This window comes from Hakea prostrata, chromosome 2, assembly GCF_041222555.1.
Source record: "Hakea prostrata isolate BN-2017 chromosome 2, UWA_Hpros_2, whole genome shotgun sequence".
Classification (NCBI taxonomy): domain Eukaryota; kingdom Viridiplantae; phylum Streptophyta; class Magnoliopsida; order Proteales; family Proteaceae; genus Hakea; species Hakea prostrata.
The window spans coordinates 40,579,291-40,597,556 of record NC_142601.1 but is presented as its reverse complement, the minus strand read 5'-3'; the positions used below and the strand labels follow the sequence as shown (position 1 = coordinate 40,597,556).

The following is an 18,266-nucleotide window of genomic DNA, read 5'->3' as shown; positions in this document are numbered from 1 at the left end:
GGCTAGGTATTAGATTAAGGCTCCTACGGTTGGGTTAAATCTCAGAGCCCCCTCCGCCGCCAAAAAAGGAAACAAGAAAAGGAGGGATGATGAAAATTGTTTCAAACGGCTTTCTCCAAGTTTTGTTCTTTGTTTTGCAGCTTGGGAAGCCTTGGGAGATATCAAAATGAAAAGGAAGTGAACGGTATCACGGTGAAGAGTTGTACTTTTTTCGGGCCCGACAATGGCGTCCGGATCAAAACATGGCCAGCATCGAGAAGACAACAAAGTTTCTAATGTTATATTTGAGGATCTTATCATGAAAAATGTGAAAAACCCCATCATCATCAACCAAGAATATTGTGACAAGAACCGGTGTGACTCCTCGGTAAGTTCGATGAGCCCAACGAGTAAAATAATGTGACATCAACAAAATACTACCCAATTTGATTGTACGGAGTCATTGGCAATCTCTCTCCAAGCACAATTAGCATTTTGTTAGAATCACTCTCTTTTCATCAAGTTAATACATATATGCTCCCCACCCAATTAGACTTCGTGTGTGAGCTCACCTTGTCTAGGTTGGCATAAGTATGTTCGTCTAACCATCCCCTTTTGTGTTTGATAGAAGGGAGGTAGGTCGATCAGGTCATAGGAGAGGATCCTGATTGCTCTACCTCGTCTTTTTCACTTGAAGGCTGGTAATTATATATTGGCTTTGTAAACCTTGTCTCTAAGATTACTAATGGCATTTATTAACCCTACCCAATGCACAGCCTTCACGTGTGAAGCTCACAGACATTCTTTTCAAGAACATCAAGGGTACATCTGCCACCAAGGAAGCGAGTTGCCCTCATATGTAGTCAAGCCGTACCATGCGAAGGAGTACAGCTCGTTGATATTGATTTGACATCAAGTGATGGTGACAGGCACCTCTTGTTTGTGAGAATGCAAAAGGGGTTACCTCGGGCGTTCAAATGCCAAGTCCGTGTTTTTGAGTCCATTCAATTTTGATTCTCGTACATCTGTGTAATTGGCTTCTTATGAATTGCTTTTAAAGAGTGATTCCTCAAGCTGGAGTATCTAGTTGTGTTTGGTTCAAGTACCCCAGCAAAGGAGAAACTATGGAAGGAGAAAAGCATATGACACCTTCTCCATTAAAACATAACTACCTACCTATATTACTACTTCTCTTTGACTTGATTCAAAGTTCAATATATTGAAATTTAATTTCTTACTAAATATTCAATCTTTGATGGTCAATTTGTCTGGTTGCAAGGAAATTGAAGGAACGGAAGGGAAATGTTCATACTTAAAAAAACAAATTTTCTAATAATTCATATTCATTACTCTAAGAAACAATATAAATAACATCAAATAATTTAGAAGTTGATTATTAGATTTCACTTTACTTTGCACCCGATCAGCTTCGATTTCCAAAAGTAAATCATATTAACATACTACTTTTATAAACGCATGAACTCATGGAGGATGATAACATTTTTATTCCTAGAATACCCTCAATTACTCGCTAAAAGGGTTTGGTTACTTATGTAAAAAATTGTTATTGTACTAGCTCATTAATTAGTCTTTTACTCTAATTATATAATAATATTAATTGCAATGAATCCCCTCCATTAAAACCCAACTTATGGTCTTCTTGATATTCATGCATAGATCCCAACTGTCTCAAATCCCATTAGAGAATTAAATCTATTAACCCCACCCCACCCCTTAAAAAAAAAAAAAAAAGATGTAAAAAAGCGTCACTATGGCATTGCGAATATATCCACTCGTTTATCTATAGAAAAGGGAAAAGAAAAATATATTCATTTGCAATTTAGTATTAATTGTAATTAATCATCTCCACTAAAGCACAACCTCTTGATATTCATGCTAAGAATCAACCATCTCAATTCTCATACGAACTCCATATACTACAATAGTCCTCATAAAAAAAAAAAACATTGTACGAAAATGCCACTACCAAATGAAATCAAGTGAATTAATCATCTCCACTAAAGCCCAACCTCTTGATATTCATGCTTAGAATCAACCATCTCAAGTCTCATACGAACTCCATATACTACAATAGCTGTCATAAAAAAAAATTGTACGAAAATGCCACTACCAAATGAAATCAAGTGATCAACACACCTATAATTATTCAAAAACCAACAAAAACTCACTTGCATTGCATGTAGTACTTTACTAGTTATACAAAGTGCGTGTATTCCTATTTCATGGAAAATTTTAACTTGATGAATTTATCCTCTATTTTAATTGAAATACCTTTATTTTCTTATTACCTATCATTTATTTACCTATTATTTTCTATTCATTTTTTCGGTCACATATTCTTGGTAATTTATTTAATACCTTTTAAAAAAATATCTTCAACGTAATTTTGTGCCTCCTCCACAATTTCAAACAGAAATCCTTATTGGAAATTTAGTTAACTTTCTTTTCTTTTCTTTTCCGAAGAAATCTTCTCCTGAATTTTATTAAACTCGAATAATGTGTGAGGATAGAGAAGCTCCGAGGGACATGGGGGCTCCAAGAGAATCTCGTGTTCCAATGTTTGAAACATCCTGAGGAGGCGGGGTAATGGAGGTGCTGGTGGTGGGGAAGGGAAGAAGTCATATCTTTGGTGTTGTGGGAAAAATTCAAGGTGCCCTAACATTGACTCTCTCCCATCTCTTGTGCATATTGGTTCTTATCGGAGAACTTTGATACCCCAACAGGAGTATGATGAATTGCAAAGCATCCAATTTCGTTGTTCATTGATCAACGAGATCCAATCTTCGGGGGACTAACATTTGTTGGGATGAATTTTTATAATTTTTTCTTCAATTTATGAGGGAGATATGTTAGAGGTGTAGCGTCTTGGGTAATGGAAGGTGGCAAAATCTGTTTATTCAACTTGAGAGATGTCATCCGGATTTTAATATTCATGGTCCTCAACTAGTGGCCAAGCTGGTGTTGCAATTGAACCAATCCCTTGAGTTTAGAAAATAGATAATTGTATTAGCATAAAGGACCCATGCAACTTCATTATGGCATTGTGAAAGGACTCTAGAAAATATAAAAAAAACAATTAATCTCTCTTCATGATCAGTGGAATGAAGTAGAAGAATTAAAACTATTAAAACCCTTCAACAACAATTTCCTGTTTTGAGAAAGTCCAATTTGGCTGTGGATTCTCTCCCACACAAGGCCTTAACTTGTGCGTGAGCTAGTTTTGCCCATATCCATTCCTTGGATTCTAGAGGCATGTAATCTGGATTTTAGGCATTTTTCTAGCAATGAAATTAGTCTACTCTTCAACAACAACAACAACAACACAACAAAAAAAAAAAGAAGAAGAAAGAGAATTAATTAGGTCCAGTATGTTGTGTTTGTTAGCTTAGTCTCCACGTGTGATCCCTGTAACTTATGTGATATTCGTAACTGCTTTTTACTCAAGTGCTCCGACTCAAAGATGATTCGACTCTCCTCAATATACCTCGGGCAGCTGCTAATATGGCTTGTAGTAGTCGGTCACGTAATTTTGGTGGCAACAATGTTCGTTGAATGGTTCCCGTCGCCATGGCTATTGTGGACATTTTGGCAATTATCGTGGTGGAATCTCATTGATCTTTTAGCCAGCCACTCTTCGACGATGTTGCCTCCCACTCTCACCATGGTTCTAGTGCTCATCCTTCATCTAATGCATCCTTCATCTAATGCATGAAACATATTGTCAGATCTGCAACAAATGGCTCATAAGGCCCTTGATTGTCGCCAGCGATCAATCACGTTCATAAGTCCCTTCTCGTATCGAAGGACATCGTTATTATGTTATGTTTCTTAATGCTTTTAGTAATTTATTTTGGTGTATCCAATTGCCCTTAAATCTGAGGCTTTCCTGTGTTTTGAAGTTTAAAATGTTGGTCGAGAATGAATTTGAGCCGCAAAATTAAGAGATTCCATAGTGATTGGGCGAGGAGTACCCAACAATCTCTCACTTTCTTGACCAAGCTGGTATTGCACATCGTGTTACACGCTATCCTTGGGATGAGAAGGAGGAAGGTGCAGAATGCCGACTTCGTCGTATTGTAAAGATTAGGCTAGCCTTACATGCACATGCCTCTGTACCTTGGAATTTTTCGCAATAAGCATTAACTAAAGCAATTTTTTTATTGAGTCAGTTTCCCACCCCTATGCTACAAAATTTCTCTCCAATGTTTTGAATGCATGGTGTGCATCCAACTTACGATCACTTACCAGTATCTTGATGTGCATTATACATTGGCATGCTTCAACCATCCCCTACTGCATCATCATTTCCCAAAACCTCACCATCCTCTCCACCTATTTCCCCTTAACCTCGTACATTGACTTCGCCCTCTCCTTCCCAAGCCACTCCCATTCCCGCAAGGACCGTGTGGTTGACCCACCTGCTCGTCCACCTCCTCCCAAGCATCATCCCAAGGTAACTCGTCAACGCGATGGCACTCACCGTCCCAAAGTTTACGTATCTATCTCGGCCCCTCTAATTGTTGAACCCACCTCCTTCACCATTGCAAGCGAACATCCGAATGGCGTCAAGCCATGGACAATGGGTTTAATGCTCTCACAAGAAATGGTAATTTGGCCCTCGTCCAAATTAAGTGCGGGTTTGAACATCATCGGTCGCAAGTGGGTGTTTCGTATTAAGAGAAAGGTTGATGGCATTCTTCATACATATAGAGCACGCCTTCTTGTCAAGGTTACAATCAAGGAGGAGGCCTCGCTATAATGAAACATTCAGTCCCGTTGTTAAACCCACTACCACTCGAACGGTCTTATCCCTTGCATTTTCAAAATCTTTGGCTGTTGGCCAACTTGATGTCCAAAATGCATTTCTCCACGGAGTTCTTAATGAAGTGGTATTTATGTCCCAACCTTCAAGGTTCATCAATCCTGTTCGTCCTAACCATGTATGTTGACTTGAGCGCTCACATAATGGCCTAAAGCAAGCCCCACATGCTTGGTTTGATCATCTTAGCTGCTTTCTATTTGAAAATGGTTTTATAGGTTTGAAGACTGATACCTCTCTTTTCATATGCAACAAGGTTGATGCGATGATCTATATGTTAATTCATGTTGATGAGATCACTATCACTAGCAATAGTGATGCAACACTAACCCATTTCATCGGCACCATGGCATCTACCTTCGCTAACAAGGACTTGGGGCCTCTACATTATTTCTTGGGAATTAGTGTGCTCCCTACCTCTCATGGCCTTGTTCTTACACAATGCCAATACATTCTAGATTTACCAGCCAAGATAAATATGTCTCTTTGCAAACCGGTGTATACTCCAATGGCTTCATCAGCCCAATTATCCAAGTTTTTTGGTACTCCAATGAGTGATCTTAATTTGTATCCTAGTACACGCGCCTTGCAATATGCCACATTTACTTGTCCGGATATCAAATCCACAGCTAATCAAATGTGTCAATTCATGCGTTGCCCAACTCTCAATCATTGGGCAGCCGTAAATTGAATTATTCATTATCTCCACGGCCACTTGTTGACATTGGCCTCATCTTCACAAAACAACCTTTGGCGTGAAGTTATCTCGCCTGATTACGTTCTTGGTTGGGCTGGTTGCTCCGATTATCAAAAATCTACAAGAGGATTTGCAATTTTTCATGGAACCAATTTGATATCATGGATTTTTCGAAGGCAAGCATCTCGTGGCTAAACCAAGCATGAAGGCCGAGTATTGTGCATTCACCGATACTCTTTGTTGAACTCACTTGGCTAATATCTCAACTAAAAGAACTACGGTGTTTCTCCCCTCCGCTCCAATACTATGGTGTGACAATGTAGGGGCCATGTATCTCACTTCCAACCGAGTGTTTTATGCTAAAACTAAGCATGTTGAAATCAATTTTCACCTTGTGAGTGATTAAGTTGCCAAGGGCAATTTGGGTGCCCGCTTCATCTAAACTAAAGATGAAGTGGTTGACATTTTCACTAACACATTATCTTGTGCTTGCTTCAATATTTTGGCATCCAACCTCAAGCTGATTTCATCCCTGTTGAGTTTGAAGGGGCATATAAGAGAATATGTTAAAGATCCCTTAGATTAGCAAGATATCAGATGGAATTATCAAGATTTCATAGATTAATGATCACTTTACCATTAATGCTACCACAAGTCAACATATAATATAAGAAAATTAAGCAAATTGCCCAAAAGCTCCCTCCGTTGGAAATCCCCTCTCTGCAGTGCGCGCGGTGTGCACCACAGATGCCGGTGACAAATTATGGGCAGCAATCCTCTTTGAAGAACTCCATGGAAAAGGACAGGTTTGCGGTTATAAAGGTGGTACTTTCACTACAGCTGAACACTCATACCATAACAACTTTAGAGAGATCCTTGCTGTCAGAACAGGCATTGAAAAGTTTCAGATCCACCTCATTGGTCATACGCTCCAGATTGAAATGGATATGACAACATTCCCCCCACATACTCCAATTCAAGTCAAGGATGCTTCCGGACTATCAACTGTTAAAACGGGCCCAATGGTCATTTACAGTAAAAGATGTCAAAGGCAAACATAAGGTGCCAGCAGATTTCTTATCTAGACCCTTGAAGCCACCCCAAGTATCCAATTTGTCCTCCCTCTCTGTGTCCCATTTACTCCTGGGGTTTCGTCCTCAAGACCACCTCCGAATTCCCCCAATGGGGAGTCTCCTTCTGATGACGACTTTGGACCACCTCAACTCTCCAACCTACCTCCACCAATTTATAGTGATATCCCCTGTCGCACTATCATCAGCCGATGCAGAACCACTTATCAAGATAATTTGGCAATTCTTATCTCTAAATATGGCATAAGAGATGACTGGTTGAAGTGCCATCCAGCTTTTCCCTACCACACCCAATTCAACATCTTCCATACTTGGTCATTCCCCAAGGAATATTACGTGTTCTTCAAAAATCTCTTTGTTGTGCACAAGGTAGCCCTTTTCGTCCCTTGCCATTCCATTACACATTACCTTCAACACTGCCTCCAAGATACTCATCCCACTCTTCCTATTCCACCAGCTTATCAAGGTTCTCTGCATTGTGGAACCTGACTTACCACGAGGAGCTTGATAAGCATGCATTTACCATTATCTATTTACATCCCCCATAGTTATTTAATTGAAGAGAGCTAATTGTGTAGTTTTCAGGAATAAGGTGATTTTGGATATTAGAGATAATATGGAGTAAAGTTGGCAAATATATTAGACATTGGTGGATTTTAAATCATGGCATTCAATCTTGCTGCCCAAGAAATCATGAAAAGTGAGATCTTAGTCAAATTGGAAACATGTGGAGTTCTAAGGAACAAAATTGGTAATAAATCTGAAAATCATGAAAAGTGAGATCTCTCTCGTATAAGCTTGGATTGAAGTGATTCAAGATGCTATGGAACGATGTTGAAAATATCTACAACTTTTAGTTTTGAGTTTTTCCAAAATCCGAACGAATAAAGGTAAAATCTACGGGTAAAGAGAGGGGATTCATTGTAAGCGAGAGACATAAAAGAGAAGCAAGCTACAAAGAAGAAAAGAAGACGGAAAACGCGGCTCTCATCTCTCTCATTGCTGAAGAAAAAGACCACATCTCTCTCTCTCTCTCTCTCTCTCTCTCTCTCTCTCTCTCTCTCCCTATGTTTCATCATTATTTTTCTTATGAACTTTGTGATAATGAGTAGCTAGTTCCTTTTCTTTGGGATGTAGATGAACCATGCTTATTTCATTAATTTGATTGCTCTATCTCTTCTAGTTGATTGTGTTTGAGTTTGACCAAAGATGTTCTATAGCTCAGCGAACTAAGCGTGCCAAGCTTCTGCAAAGGACGATAGTCTTGTGAAGATAGGGTATATCTAGGAAGATCATCCCTAATTTACTTTGAAGTGTAGAGTTATATCGGTTAGGGAAAAGCATTGGGGATTCGAAATCCCAAAGATCTTCATATATTCATAGTTTAAGTTTTCGCATTAATTAATAGATTTAGTTTAAATTAGGTTGTGTTAAATTCAATCTTAGTAACTTAGCCTTTTAGTTCCCCATAGTTCGACCCCGTACTTTTTGCTTGCTAGATTAGTATAGGATTTTATTTTTGATTGGTTAGCGACACGATCAAATTTTGGCGCCGTTGCCGGGGAACCAAAGCACGGTTGCTAGGATTGATTTTTGTCAATTAGGCATAAATTTTAGAGTAATTTTAGAGTTTTTAATTTCTAATTTTTGTCTTTGATTATTTAACTAATCTCTTTTTCTTTTGTTTTATAGGTTCTTGCAAGAGTAGCAATTCGATAATTAGATTAGGTTGTTATCTTTTCTTCTTAGATATAATTGTATTTAGGACTTTTAAATTGTAATATTTGCATTAGATTGGGTTGTTTAGGTTAATTTTTAAAAATCCCATCCCTCAGATCCCACATGTGTAACTTTTGTTCGAAAGATCACGTGGATTGCGCTTCAGGTACGTCCTAAACTCTCCCTTTTGCTATACTTATTTTCTTTTAATTTTACTTATTTAGCTTCTTCTTCTTTTTCTTCTTCTGTATGTATGCATGGTTGTCGGTCCCTATACCCTGCGTTGACTCCACTTGACTTAGAGTTAGAAGAGACTTTGGCCAACCTTAGAAGGCAAGGAACCATGGCAAACTATGAGCCTCCAATGAGGCCCTTGAGTGAGCATTTCATTCCTACGATATATACTCCGGTTTCTTGTATTAAGTTGCACGACATAGAGGCGGCTCAATATGAGATCAAATCTAGTGTGATTCAAATGCTACCATCTTTTTATGGACTTGTCAATCAAGAGCCTTATAAGCACTTAGATAAGTTTTTAGAGGTGTCCTCCATGCTTAAAATTCAAAACCTCTCAGTTTATGCTTTAAGGTTACTTCTTTTCCCATTCTCCCTTAAAGATAAAGCTAAGCATTGGCTTCATTTTTTGGACAATGTTAAAATTTCTACTTTAGCAGAAATGCAATAGGAGTTCCTTTAAAAAGTTCTTCCCCATTGGCCATACCAATAGCATTTGGAGAGTGATAACGAGTTTCTCCCAACAAGAAGGAGAAAATTTTCATGAGGCCCGGGAAAGACTAAAAGAATTACTTAGAAAGTGCCCCCACCATGCTATTTCTAATTGGAAATTGGTTCAATGCTTTTATGATGGCCTTAGAGACCGACATAGGCAAATGGTTGATTTTTCTTGTGGTGGGACTTTCATGCACAAGAATGAGAATGAGGCATGGGAATTTTTGAGATCCTTAGTGAAAACTCCCAACACCATGCTTCAGCAGCTAGGACTGAGATTCCATCCATTGGGCAACCAAAGATAAGTGGTCTCTATGAGATCAATTCTACCATTGAGATGAGCACTAAGGTTGACTTGCTATCAAATAAATTGGACCATCTCTTATCATTAGGACAACAAACTCCATCTCCACTTCCTACAAGTTTCTCTCCACCTAATCAGATTGAAGCATGTGCTTTATGTTTTAGCCTATCCCATCATGTCACTCATTGCTATTTGGCTACACAATACCCTGAGTTTGTTAAGGAGCATACACATTTGGCCCAAGGAGTCTCTAAATTGGGCAAAGATCCATATTCCAATACCTACAACTCCGGATGGCGAAACCACCCCAATTTTTCATGGCAAAACTCAATGCCCAATCCCTCTAATCAAATACCTTATAGGCCATCTCCATTTAATATGCACCAAAATGCCTATAGGAATGAGCAACCATCTTCTCCACAACCCTCACATAATTCATCATTTGAGGATAAGGTACTAAAAGCACTTTGTGGATTAGAGCAAAACACTCAATTGTTGCATTCCCATTCTCGGTCCATTAACAAATTGGAAACCCAACTTGGTCAACTAGCTGATGCCATCGGTAGGAGGGAGGTTGGTCGGTTACCTAGTCAACCAATCGGTAACCCTAATCATCAAATTGGGTCTAGGAAAGAACAAGTCCAAGCGGTCTCTATTGTGACACGTAGTGGGAAGAAATATTATGCACCTTTGCCTACTCCCAAGCCATTGCCCATTGATCTTGAGAGTCGAGAGGAGGTTGATTTGACCCATGACACTGGCGATGATGCACACAAGCCTAGTAAAGAAACACCACCTGTGAGTATTTCCCATCAATTTCCTTGTAAGGGGTTGCACATTCCGATTGTAGAGGGTCCTACTCCTAAATCTTACACTCCCAAAGCCCCCTTCCCTGAATCTCTTCAGTCCTCAATTCCGATTCTAGAAAGAATGCTAGGATGCAAGAGATGATTGATTTATTCCAACAAGTTCGTATCAATCTCCCACTATTAGATGCTATTAAGCAAGTCTCAGCTTATGCTAAGTTTCTAAAAGATTTGTGCACCCAGAAGCGTAAGTTGAAGACTCAAACACCTAAAACTGTGCACCTAACTGAACAAGTCAGCTCGGTAATTTCCAACCAACTGCCCCCAAAACTTAAAGATCCAGGTACACCTTTAATTTCATGTGTCATTGGAGATTTATCCATGAGTAAAGCATTGCTTGATTTGGGAGCTAGTGTGAATATTTTACCCGGTTCAGTTTATGATAGGTTTGGTCTAGGAGATTTGAAATCTACTGATGTGATTCTACAATTGGCAAACCGCTCAATCTTACGAACCCGTGGGCTACTTGAAAACGTTTTGGTAAAGGTTGAGGATCTATATTTTCCTGTTGATTTTTTTATCCTAGATATGGACAATACAACTACCAATAACTTACCACCCAGTCATTCTTCGATGGCCCTTTTTAGCCACTGCGAATGCTTGCATCAATTGTAGATCAGGTGTCATGGACATATTATTTGACAATAAGAAACTTAGAGTCAACATCTTCAATGCATCCTTAAGCTCAAATAGGGATGAAGAGTGCTTTGTGATTAACTTTATTGATGAGGCAGTGGTTGATTATATTCGAAACATGCTGATTGATGATCCCCTACAACATTACTTGCCATTTGGGGAATCTAACCTAAATATTGAGGAAGTCAACACATTGTTGGACTCTACCACTTCTTTGGAGAACTCACCATTCACATTTAGATTTGAGCCTCCACCTCCATTGGCTGCATCTAACTGAGTTTGGCTAAAGACTCTAAACTTAGCGCTTTATGGGAGGCAACCCATTTGTTTAGATGTTATTTCTTGTTCTTTTTCATCTCTTTTCTTTGTTTGTTGTTAGGCTTTATTGTTGCGTGCTCTATCATGATTTTAAACTTCGGGTAAACTCTTTCCTCTATTTGCTTCTATCATTTTTTTTTTATATATCTTGCATGCACTGAGGTCATTGCATAATTTAAGTGTGGGGGGGTGTCAACTCGAGTAAGACTTGTTGATAGTTGGTAGAGCATTGTCACAAAGATAAAAAGTGCCCAATTTTTTTTGGCTTTGGTAAGATACATGTTTTAATTCCTTGATTAGATACAAAATGAGAGTTTAAGTGTTTAGAAATCCCATCTAATGTAATGAAAACTCTCTTGAGAGAATAGTAATGGGTTTTACATTTTGAGACTGAGGTTGAATCGGAAAATAGGAACTCCAGGTAGTCCAAAAGGTTTGCTCATCTAGTTATCTTGTATTGCCTTGTGCTTATGGTGACAAGTTGAGACCGATTTTAGATTATTTAAATGTGAAGTGAATTGAAGTATAATGTGAGGAAAAAAGAAAAAAAAATCTGCTGAAGTTTAAAGTTTAGACCTCCTTCTTAGTAACCGGGTCTCGTTGTCACCAACATCGTGCCTCAAGTCAAACAATTGGGGTGTCTTAGGTCTACTCTTGGCCTGTAGCCTAGTTGGCTTGAGTAAGTAAGTTCGAGGGGTATTCTACACCTAATCCCTTAAGGCCATCTGGCTTGAGAGAGGCTGACCCAACACTCGTTACATAGGCCATCTAGAAAGCTTAAGAGGCAAGAAATTGCACGGACTACAAGCTGCGACCATTAAAGAAAGAAGTGAAGTAATGTGCTTATAAAGGTGAAATGTCTAAGAAGGTCAATATTTCTTAGATCTTGAGTTCTTGGTATTATTTGGTACCTAGTTTAGTCTTATCCGAGGGTGAATTGGTAGACTGAAGATAAGTGGAGACTTCTCGATTGAATTGTTTGCCTAGAGCTAGATTCAAGAGAGGGTGTAAAAAGCTTAAGTGTAGGGGTGCCTATATTCCCTTCAATCTATAATGGAGTGTCTTTGTCTTGGAATCTATCTTTTTACTCTTACTATTGCCGGAATAATTAGAAGAGCACTTAAGAATTTTGTGTGTATATTCTCTGGAAACACTCACGAGACACAACTCGTCCACTAGGGTAACCTAGGGGTTTAAAGGATTGTTGCACATGCTCAAGTGCAACCGTGATTCCTATGAAAGTGAGTTAGGTTTTTCTATATTTATTTCCCGTATTGCATTTATTGTTTCGTTTTGCTCGAGGACTAGCAAACACTCAAGTGTGGGGGTATTTGATAAGCATGCATTTACCATTATTTATTTGATTTAATTCCCCATACTTATTTAATTGAAGAGAGCTTTCGTATTTTTGTGTATTTTTCAGGAATAAGGTGATTTTGGATATTAGAGATAATATGGAGTAAAGTTGGGAAATATATTAGATATTGGTGGATTTTAAATCATGGCATTCAATCTTGCTGCCCAAGAAATCATGAAAAGTGAGATCTTAGTCAAATTGGAAACAGGTGGAGGTCTAAGGAACAAAATTGGTAATAAATCTGAAAATCGGGTAAACAGACATACCTTCAGTATTTTGGGAATATCTCTCTCGTATGAGCTTGGATTGTGGTGATTCAAGATACTATGGAACGATATTGAAAATATCTACAACTATATGATTTTGAGTTTTTCCAAAATCTGAACGAATAAAGGTCAAATCTACGGGTAAAGAGAGGGGATTCATTGTGTGTGGGAGACATAAAAAAGAAGCCAGCCACAGAGAAGAAAAGAAGACGGCGAACGCGGCTCTCATCTCTCTCATTGCTGAAGAAAAAGACCACATCTCTCTCTCTCTCTCTCTCTCTCTCTCTCTCTCTCTCCCTATGTTTCATCTTTATTTTTCTTATGAACTTTGTGATAATGAGTAGCTAGTTCCTTTTCTTTGGGATGTAGATGAACCATGCTTATTTCATTAATTCGATTGTTCTATCTCTTCTAGTTGATTGTGTCTGAGTTTGGCCAAAGATGTTCTATAGCTCAGCGAACTAAGCGTGCCAAGCTTTTGCGAAGGACGATAGTCCTGCGAAGATAGGGCATATCTAGGAAGACCATCCCTAATTTACTTTGAAGTGTAGGGTTATATCCCTTAGGGAAAAGCATTGGGGATTCAAAATCCCAAAGATCTTCAAATATTCATAGTTTAAGTTTTTCCATTAATTAATAGATTTAGTTTAAATTAGGTTGTGTTAAATTCAATCTAAGTAACTTAGCCTTTTACTTCCCCATAGTTTGACCCCACGCTTAGCATAGGATTTTATTTTTGATTGGTTAGCGACACGATCGAGCTAGTTGGTGAAGAGGACAAATGATTGGTGATAGAGAGCAAGGTGTGGGACATCCACATCCCCTTCTCCACATGGCCGCTAGCACACATCTTGGACCTCCTTACGTCCCAAGTGAGAGCAGATGGAATGCACCAGGCTGTGAGTTCGACGACATACTATCTTTGGATTGAGCACTGGATGGTCTTGTCCATTCTCTCGTGATGAGGAGTGCACTGATGTTAAGAAGGACAAGTGCATGCTTCAATCTGCTAGAGTGATCTCACACATTGATAGCGGAAACCTCGTGCCTAAAGGAGGGCACCAAGACAAGATCTCTCCAATGGAGGCGCACGTCACCTATTCTCTCTACGTCGGCTTTCCGATAGACTTGGCCTACATCGTCCCGAATGCCATGTGCGCAAGGCACACACAAAAACAAGACTTGAGCTCATTCTTCTCTATTTTGGGATTCCTTCCTTTATTGTTTCATCCACAAAAACAAGCAATTTCTCCCCCTTTGGACCTCTTAAGAGAAAAACAAACTTGCCCATCCATAAACCACATGGGATAACTCAAGTAATGGGCCATCCCCTACTTGGAGGGAAACCCAAGCCAAACAAAATCATCTTAACCTTCTATTTAACAAGTTAATATATTCACTAAAACAAACAAATAAAATATTGAACATGTGTCGTACCAAAAAAAATACAAAGTATGTGTAAGGCTTCTTCTATACAATAGTTGAATGATCATTCCGTGGACATTTAGGATCTTTCTTCCGTGTGTGGTTCTATATTGGGGTAATCCCCTAATTTCCAGATTGGTTACCTACTTTGCACCATAGAGGACCCAGTCCCTAAACTCATCAACTGTAACTGAAAATTTAACACCATTATGTGGTGACCTTCCAGCACCGTAGCGGATCCAAGTTCCTAAATTTATCATCTGTACATAAAGCCTGACCATAGACCAAAATAAATCCTTTTTATTTTTATTTTTTTCTTTACAAAAAATAAATAAAACATCTTTATGGAAAGGGGATAAAAAGGATTACAAGGAAAAATAAACACTCAAACTGGCAACAACAACTCCCCCAATACACCCATCGCTCACCAGTTCCTTATCAAGTGGTATACTCAGTTGAGGGAGAATCCCCTGACCAAGAACCTTCATTAAGAAATTATTCCACTCACTCAAAAAGAGAGAAAAACAAACTACGAAACAGCATAACCAAACTAACAAGCCAAAGAACCACATATTACCTACTCTCTTTTTCTTCCTCTCATTCTTTTTCCTAAAGAAAAGGGCAGCCAATCCTTATTTGAATGTGGATTTCTTACCGCACAGTTAATATTAACAAGAACAGTGAGTTAAGATCTCTCTCGCTAAATTCACGTGTAAAGCCCAAATAAGGATGGAAATTCGGAGCATAAATATCAACTCCCTCCCACAAGCGTTACAACTTGAACGGAGTCCACTAGACATCTGTTGGAGTTCGTATCAACCAAACCTCTCGTCCCAAGCAAGGTCTCTAAGGCTCTGCCTGATCCTTGTTTATGATCCTAGCTCGTTTGCCTTTCTCACTTGTCTTATAGTCTTTATTTTCTTAGGAGAAATCAACGATGGATTCGGGCAGGCTTCTTATGTTAATATGTTTACTAGGCTTCCTTCTATGGGTGGCTAAAGCTAGAACTATTGAGACTCGGCTTCTCAAATCAAAACATAAAAAAGGAACCTCGAAAGGTGAAACTCCGACTGGAACGCCATCACCAGCATCTGCACCGAGAGATGCTTCCGGGCCGCCACCAGGTGATGATTCACGAGGTGGCTGAGTGTTTGATGTCACCAAGTATGGAGCAGTTGGCGACGGGAAAACAAATAATAATAAGGCCTTCCTTAATGCATGGGCCGCTGCATGTAAATCTACTGAACCATCCAGCCTTTTGGTCCCAAAAGGTGACTACTTTCTTACTTCAATCATGTTTAGTGGTCCTTGTGGAAACAAGAAATCTCCTCGTGTTGAGATAAGCGGCAAATTAATAGCTCCAACTTCCTCGGGATCTACCGAGTCATGGATCACATTTGATAGTCTAAACGAGCTGGACATCACTGGGTCCGGAACTGGATCTCTCGGATGGTCAAGGAGAAGCCTCTTGGGGCAGTAGTTGTGATCACAATAGCAATTCAAACTGCAAAATGGCTGAATCAGTGAGTTATTGTATTTTTACATGGAAACAATTGGATCCTTAATATTTGTTTCCCTTCTTGAACTTTCGCTTTTGTTGCAGACCTTGCGCCTTTTTAAAATTACCGGCGGATCATTAAGCGGCATCACTTTAATCAACAAGAAGGCTTTTCACATAGGTATTGTTGAAAGCGGTGACTTTACCGTCCATGATATCAATATCCAAGCCCTCGCGACGAGCCGAAACACCGACGGTGTGCACATCGGCGACTCATCCGGCATCACTGTTACTAACAGTAATATTGGAACCGGTGATGATTGTGTTTCTGTCGGAGACGGTACTTCCAACATTTTAGTCTCCAATGTGAATTGTGGACCAGGTCATGGCATCAGGTAATGACATATTAATCATGCCTAAATACTTTGATAAATCTCCTAGTAATTAGTACATCAGATCTGAAACAATAAAGGGGTGTCAGAGAAAAAGCAACTAGCACAAGCACCCTGAGCCCAAATAGGATTAGATCGGGCCTGTATTTGAAGTTAGGTGTGGGCTAGGTTCATCATATATAAAGCATGTGCTTGATATAAATGGGCTTTGATGAGCTTTGTTATTTCCATGATATTATGGGCATTAAAGCTTGGGCTTAGCCCTAGTAGGATGCAATGGGTTTGCAAGTTCCATGACTACATGGGTGCATGATAATCAAGGTGAACTAGGGGTGGGCAGTTGTTGGGAAAACCCTGCTAGGGTTGGTCTGGGTCAAGTTTACGCTTGGCCCTAGCAGGGGTACGCAGGGCTAGGTATTAGATTAAGGCTCCTACGGTTGGGTTAAATCTCAAAGCCCCCTCCGCCGCCAAAAAAAAGGAAACAAGAAAAGGAGGGATGATGAAAATTGTTTCAAACGGCTTTCTCCAAGTTTTGTTCTTTGTTTTGCAGCTTGGGAAGCCTTGGGAGATATCAAAATGAAAAGGAAGTGAACGGTATCACAGTGAAGAGTTGTACTTTTACTGGAACTGACAATGGCGTCCGGATCAAAACATGGCCAGCATCAGAAGACAACAAAGTTTCTAATGTTATATTTGAGGATCTTATCATGAAAAATGTGAAAAACCCCATCATCATCAACCAAGAATATTGTGACAAGAACCAGTGTGACTCCTCGGTAAGTTCGATGAGCCCAACGAGTAAAATAATGTGACATCAACAAAATACTACCCAATTTGATTGTACAGAGTCATTGACAGTCTCTCTCCAAGCACAATTAGCATTTTGTTAGAATCACTCTCTTTTCATCAAGTTAATACATATATGCTCCCCACCCAATTAGACTTCGTGTGTGAGCTCACCTTGTCTAGGTTGGCATAAGTATGTTCGTCTAACCATCCCCTTTTGTGTTTGATAGAAGGGAGGTAGGTCGATCAGGTCATAGGAGAGGATCCTGATTGCTCTACCTCGTCTTTTTCACTTGAAGGCTGGTAATTATATATTGGCTTTGTAAACCTTGTCTCTAAGATTACTAATGGCATTTATTAACCCTACCCAATGCACAGCCTTCACGTGTGAAGCTCACAGACATTCTTTTCAAGAACATCAAGGGTACATCTGCCACCAAGGAAGCAGTTGCCCTCATATGTAGTCAAGCCGTACCATGCGAAGGAGTACAGCTCGTTGATATTGATTTGACATCAAGTGATGGTGACAGCACCTCTGTTTGTGAGAATGCAAAAGGGGTTACCTCGGGCGTTCAAATGCCAAGTCCGTGTTTTTGAGTCCATTCAATTTTGATTCTCGTACATCTGTGTAATTGGCTTCTTATGAATTGCTTTTAAAGAGTGATTCCTCAAGCTGGAGTATCTAGTTGTGTTTGGTTCAAGTACCCCAGCAAAGGAGAAACTATGGAAGGAGAAAAGCATATGACACCTTCTCCATTAAAACATAACTACCTACCTATATTACTACTTCTCTTTGACTTGATTCAAAGTTCAATATATTGAAATTTAATTTCTTACTAAATATTCAATCTTTGATGGTCAATTTGTCTGGTTGCAAGGAAATTGAAGGAACGGAAGGGAAATGTTCATACTTAAAAAAACAAATTTTCTAATAATTCATATTCATTACTCTAAGAAACAATATAAATAACATCAAATAATTTAGAAGTTGATTATTAGATTTCACTTTACTTTGCACCCGATCAGCTTCGATTTCCAGAAGTAAATCATATTAACATACTACTTTTATAAACGCATGAACTCATGGAGGATGATAACATTTTTATTCCTAGAATACCCTCAATTACTCGCCAAAAGGGTTTGGTTACTTATGTAAAAAATTGTTATTGTACTTGCTCATTAATTAGTCTTTTACTCTAATTATATATTAATATTAATTGCAATGAATCTCCTCCATTAAAACCCAACTTATGATCTTCTTGATATTCATGCATAAATCCCAACTGTCTCAAATCCCATTAGAGAATTAAATCTATTAACCCCACCCCACCCCTTAAAAAAAAAAAAAAAAAGATGTAGAAAA

The 18,266-nt window shown here is 39.0% G+C and overlaps 1 protein-coding gene and 1 non-coding gene across 2 annotated transcripts; one reads left to right on the top strand and one right to left on the bottom strand.

Annotated features, from left to right (window-relative positions):
• Positions 1-223: 223 nt before the first annotated feature.
• LOC149024356 (exopolygalacturonase-like) lies at positions 224-17,500 on the top strand. The gene is made up of 4 exons (XM_089143458.1): positions 224-367; positions 15,831-16,120; positions 16,668-16,893; positions 17,282-17,500. Exons 1-4 carry the CDS (start codon positions 224-226, stop codon positions 17,498-17,500), a joined length of 879 nt encoding a protein of 292 aa, XP_088999584.1.
• Positions 9,052-9,156, bottom strand: LOC149024357 (small nucleolar RNA R71). Its single transcript, XR_016171921.1, has one exon. It is a non-coding gene; the product is annotated as a small nucleolar RNA R71 (small nucleolar RNA).
• Positions 17,501-18,266: the final 766 nt, after the last annotated feature.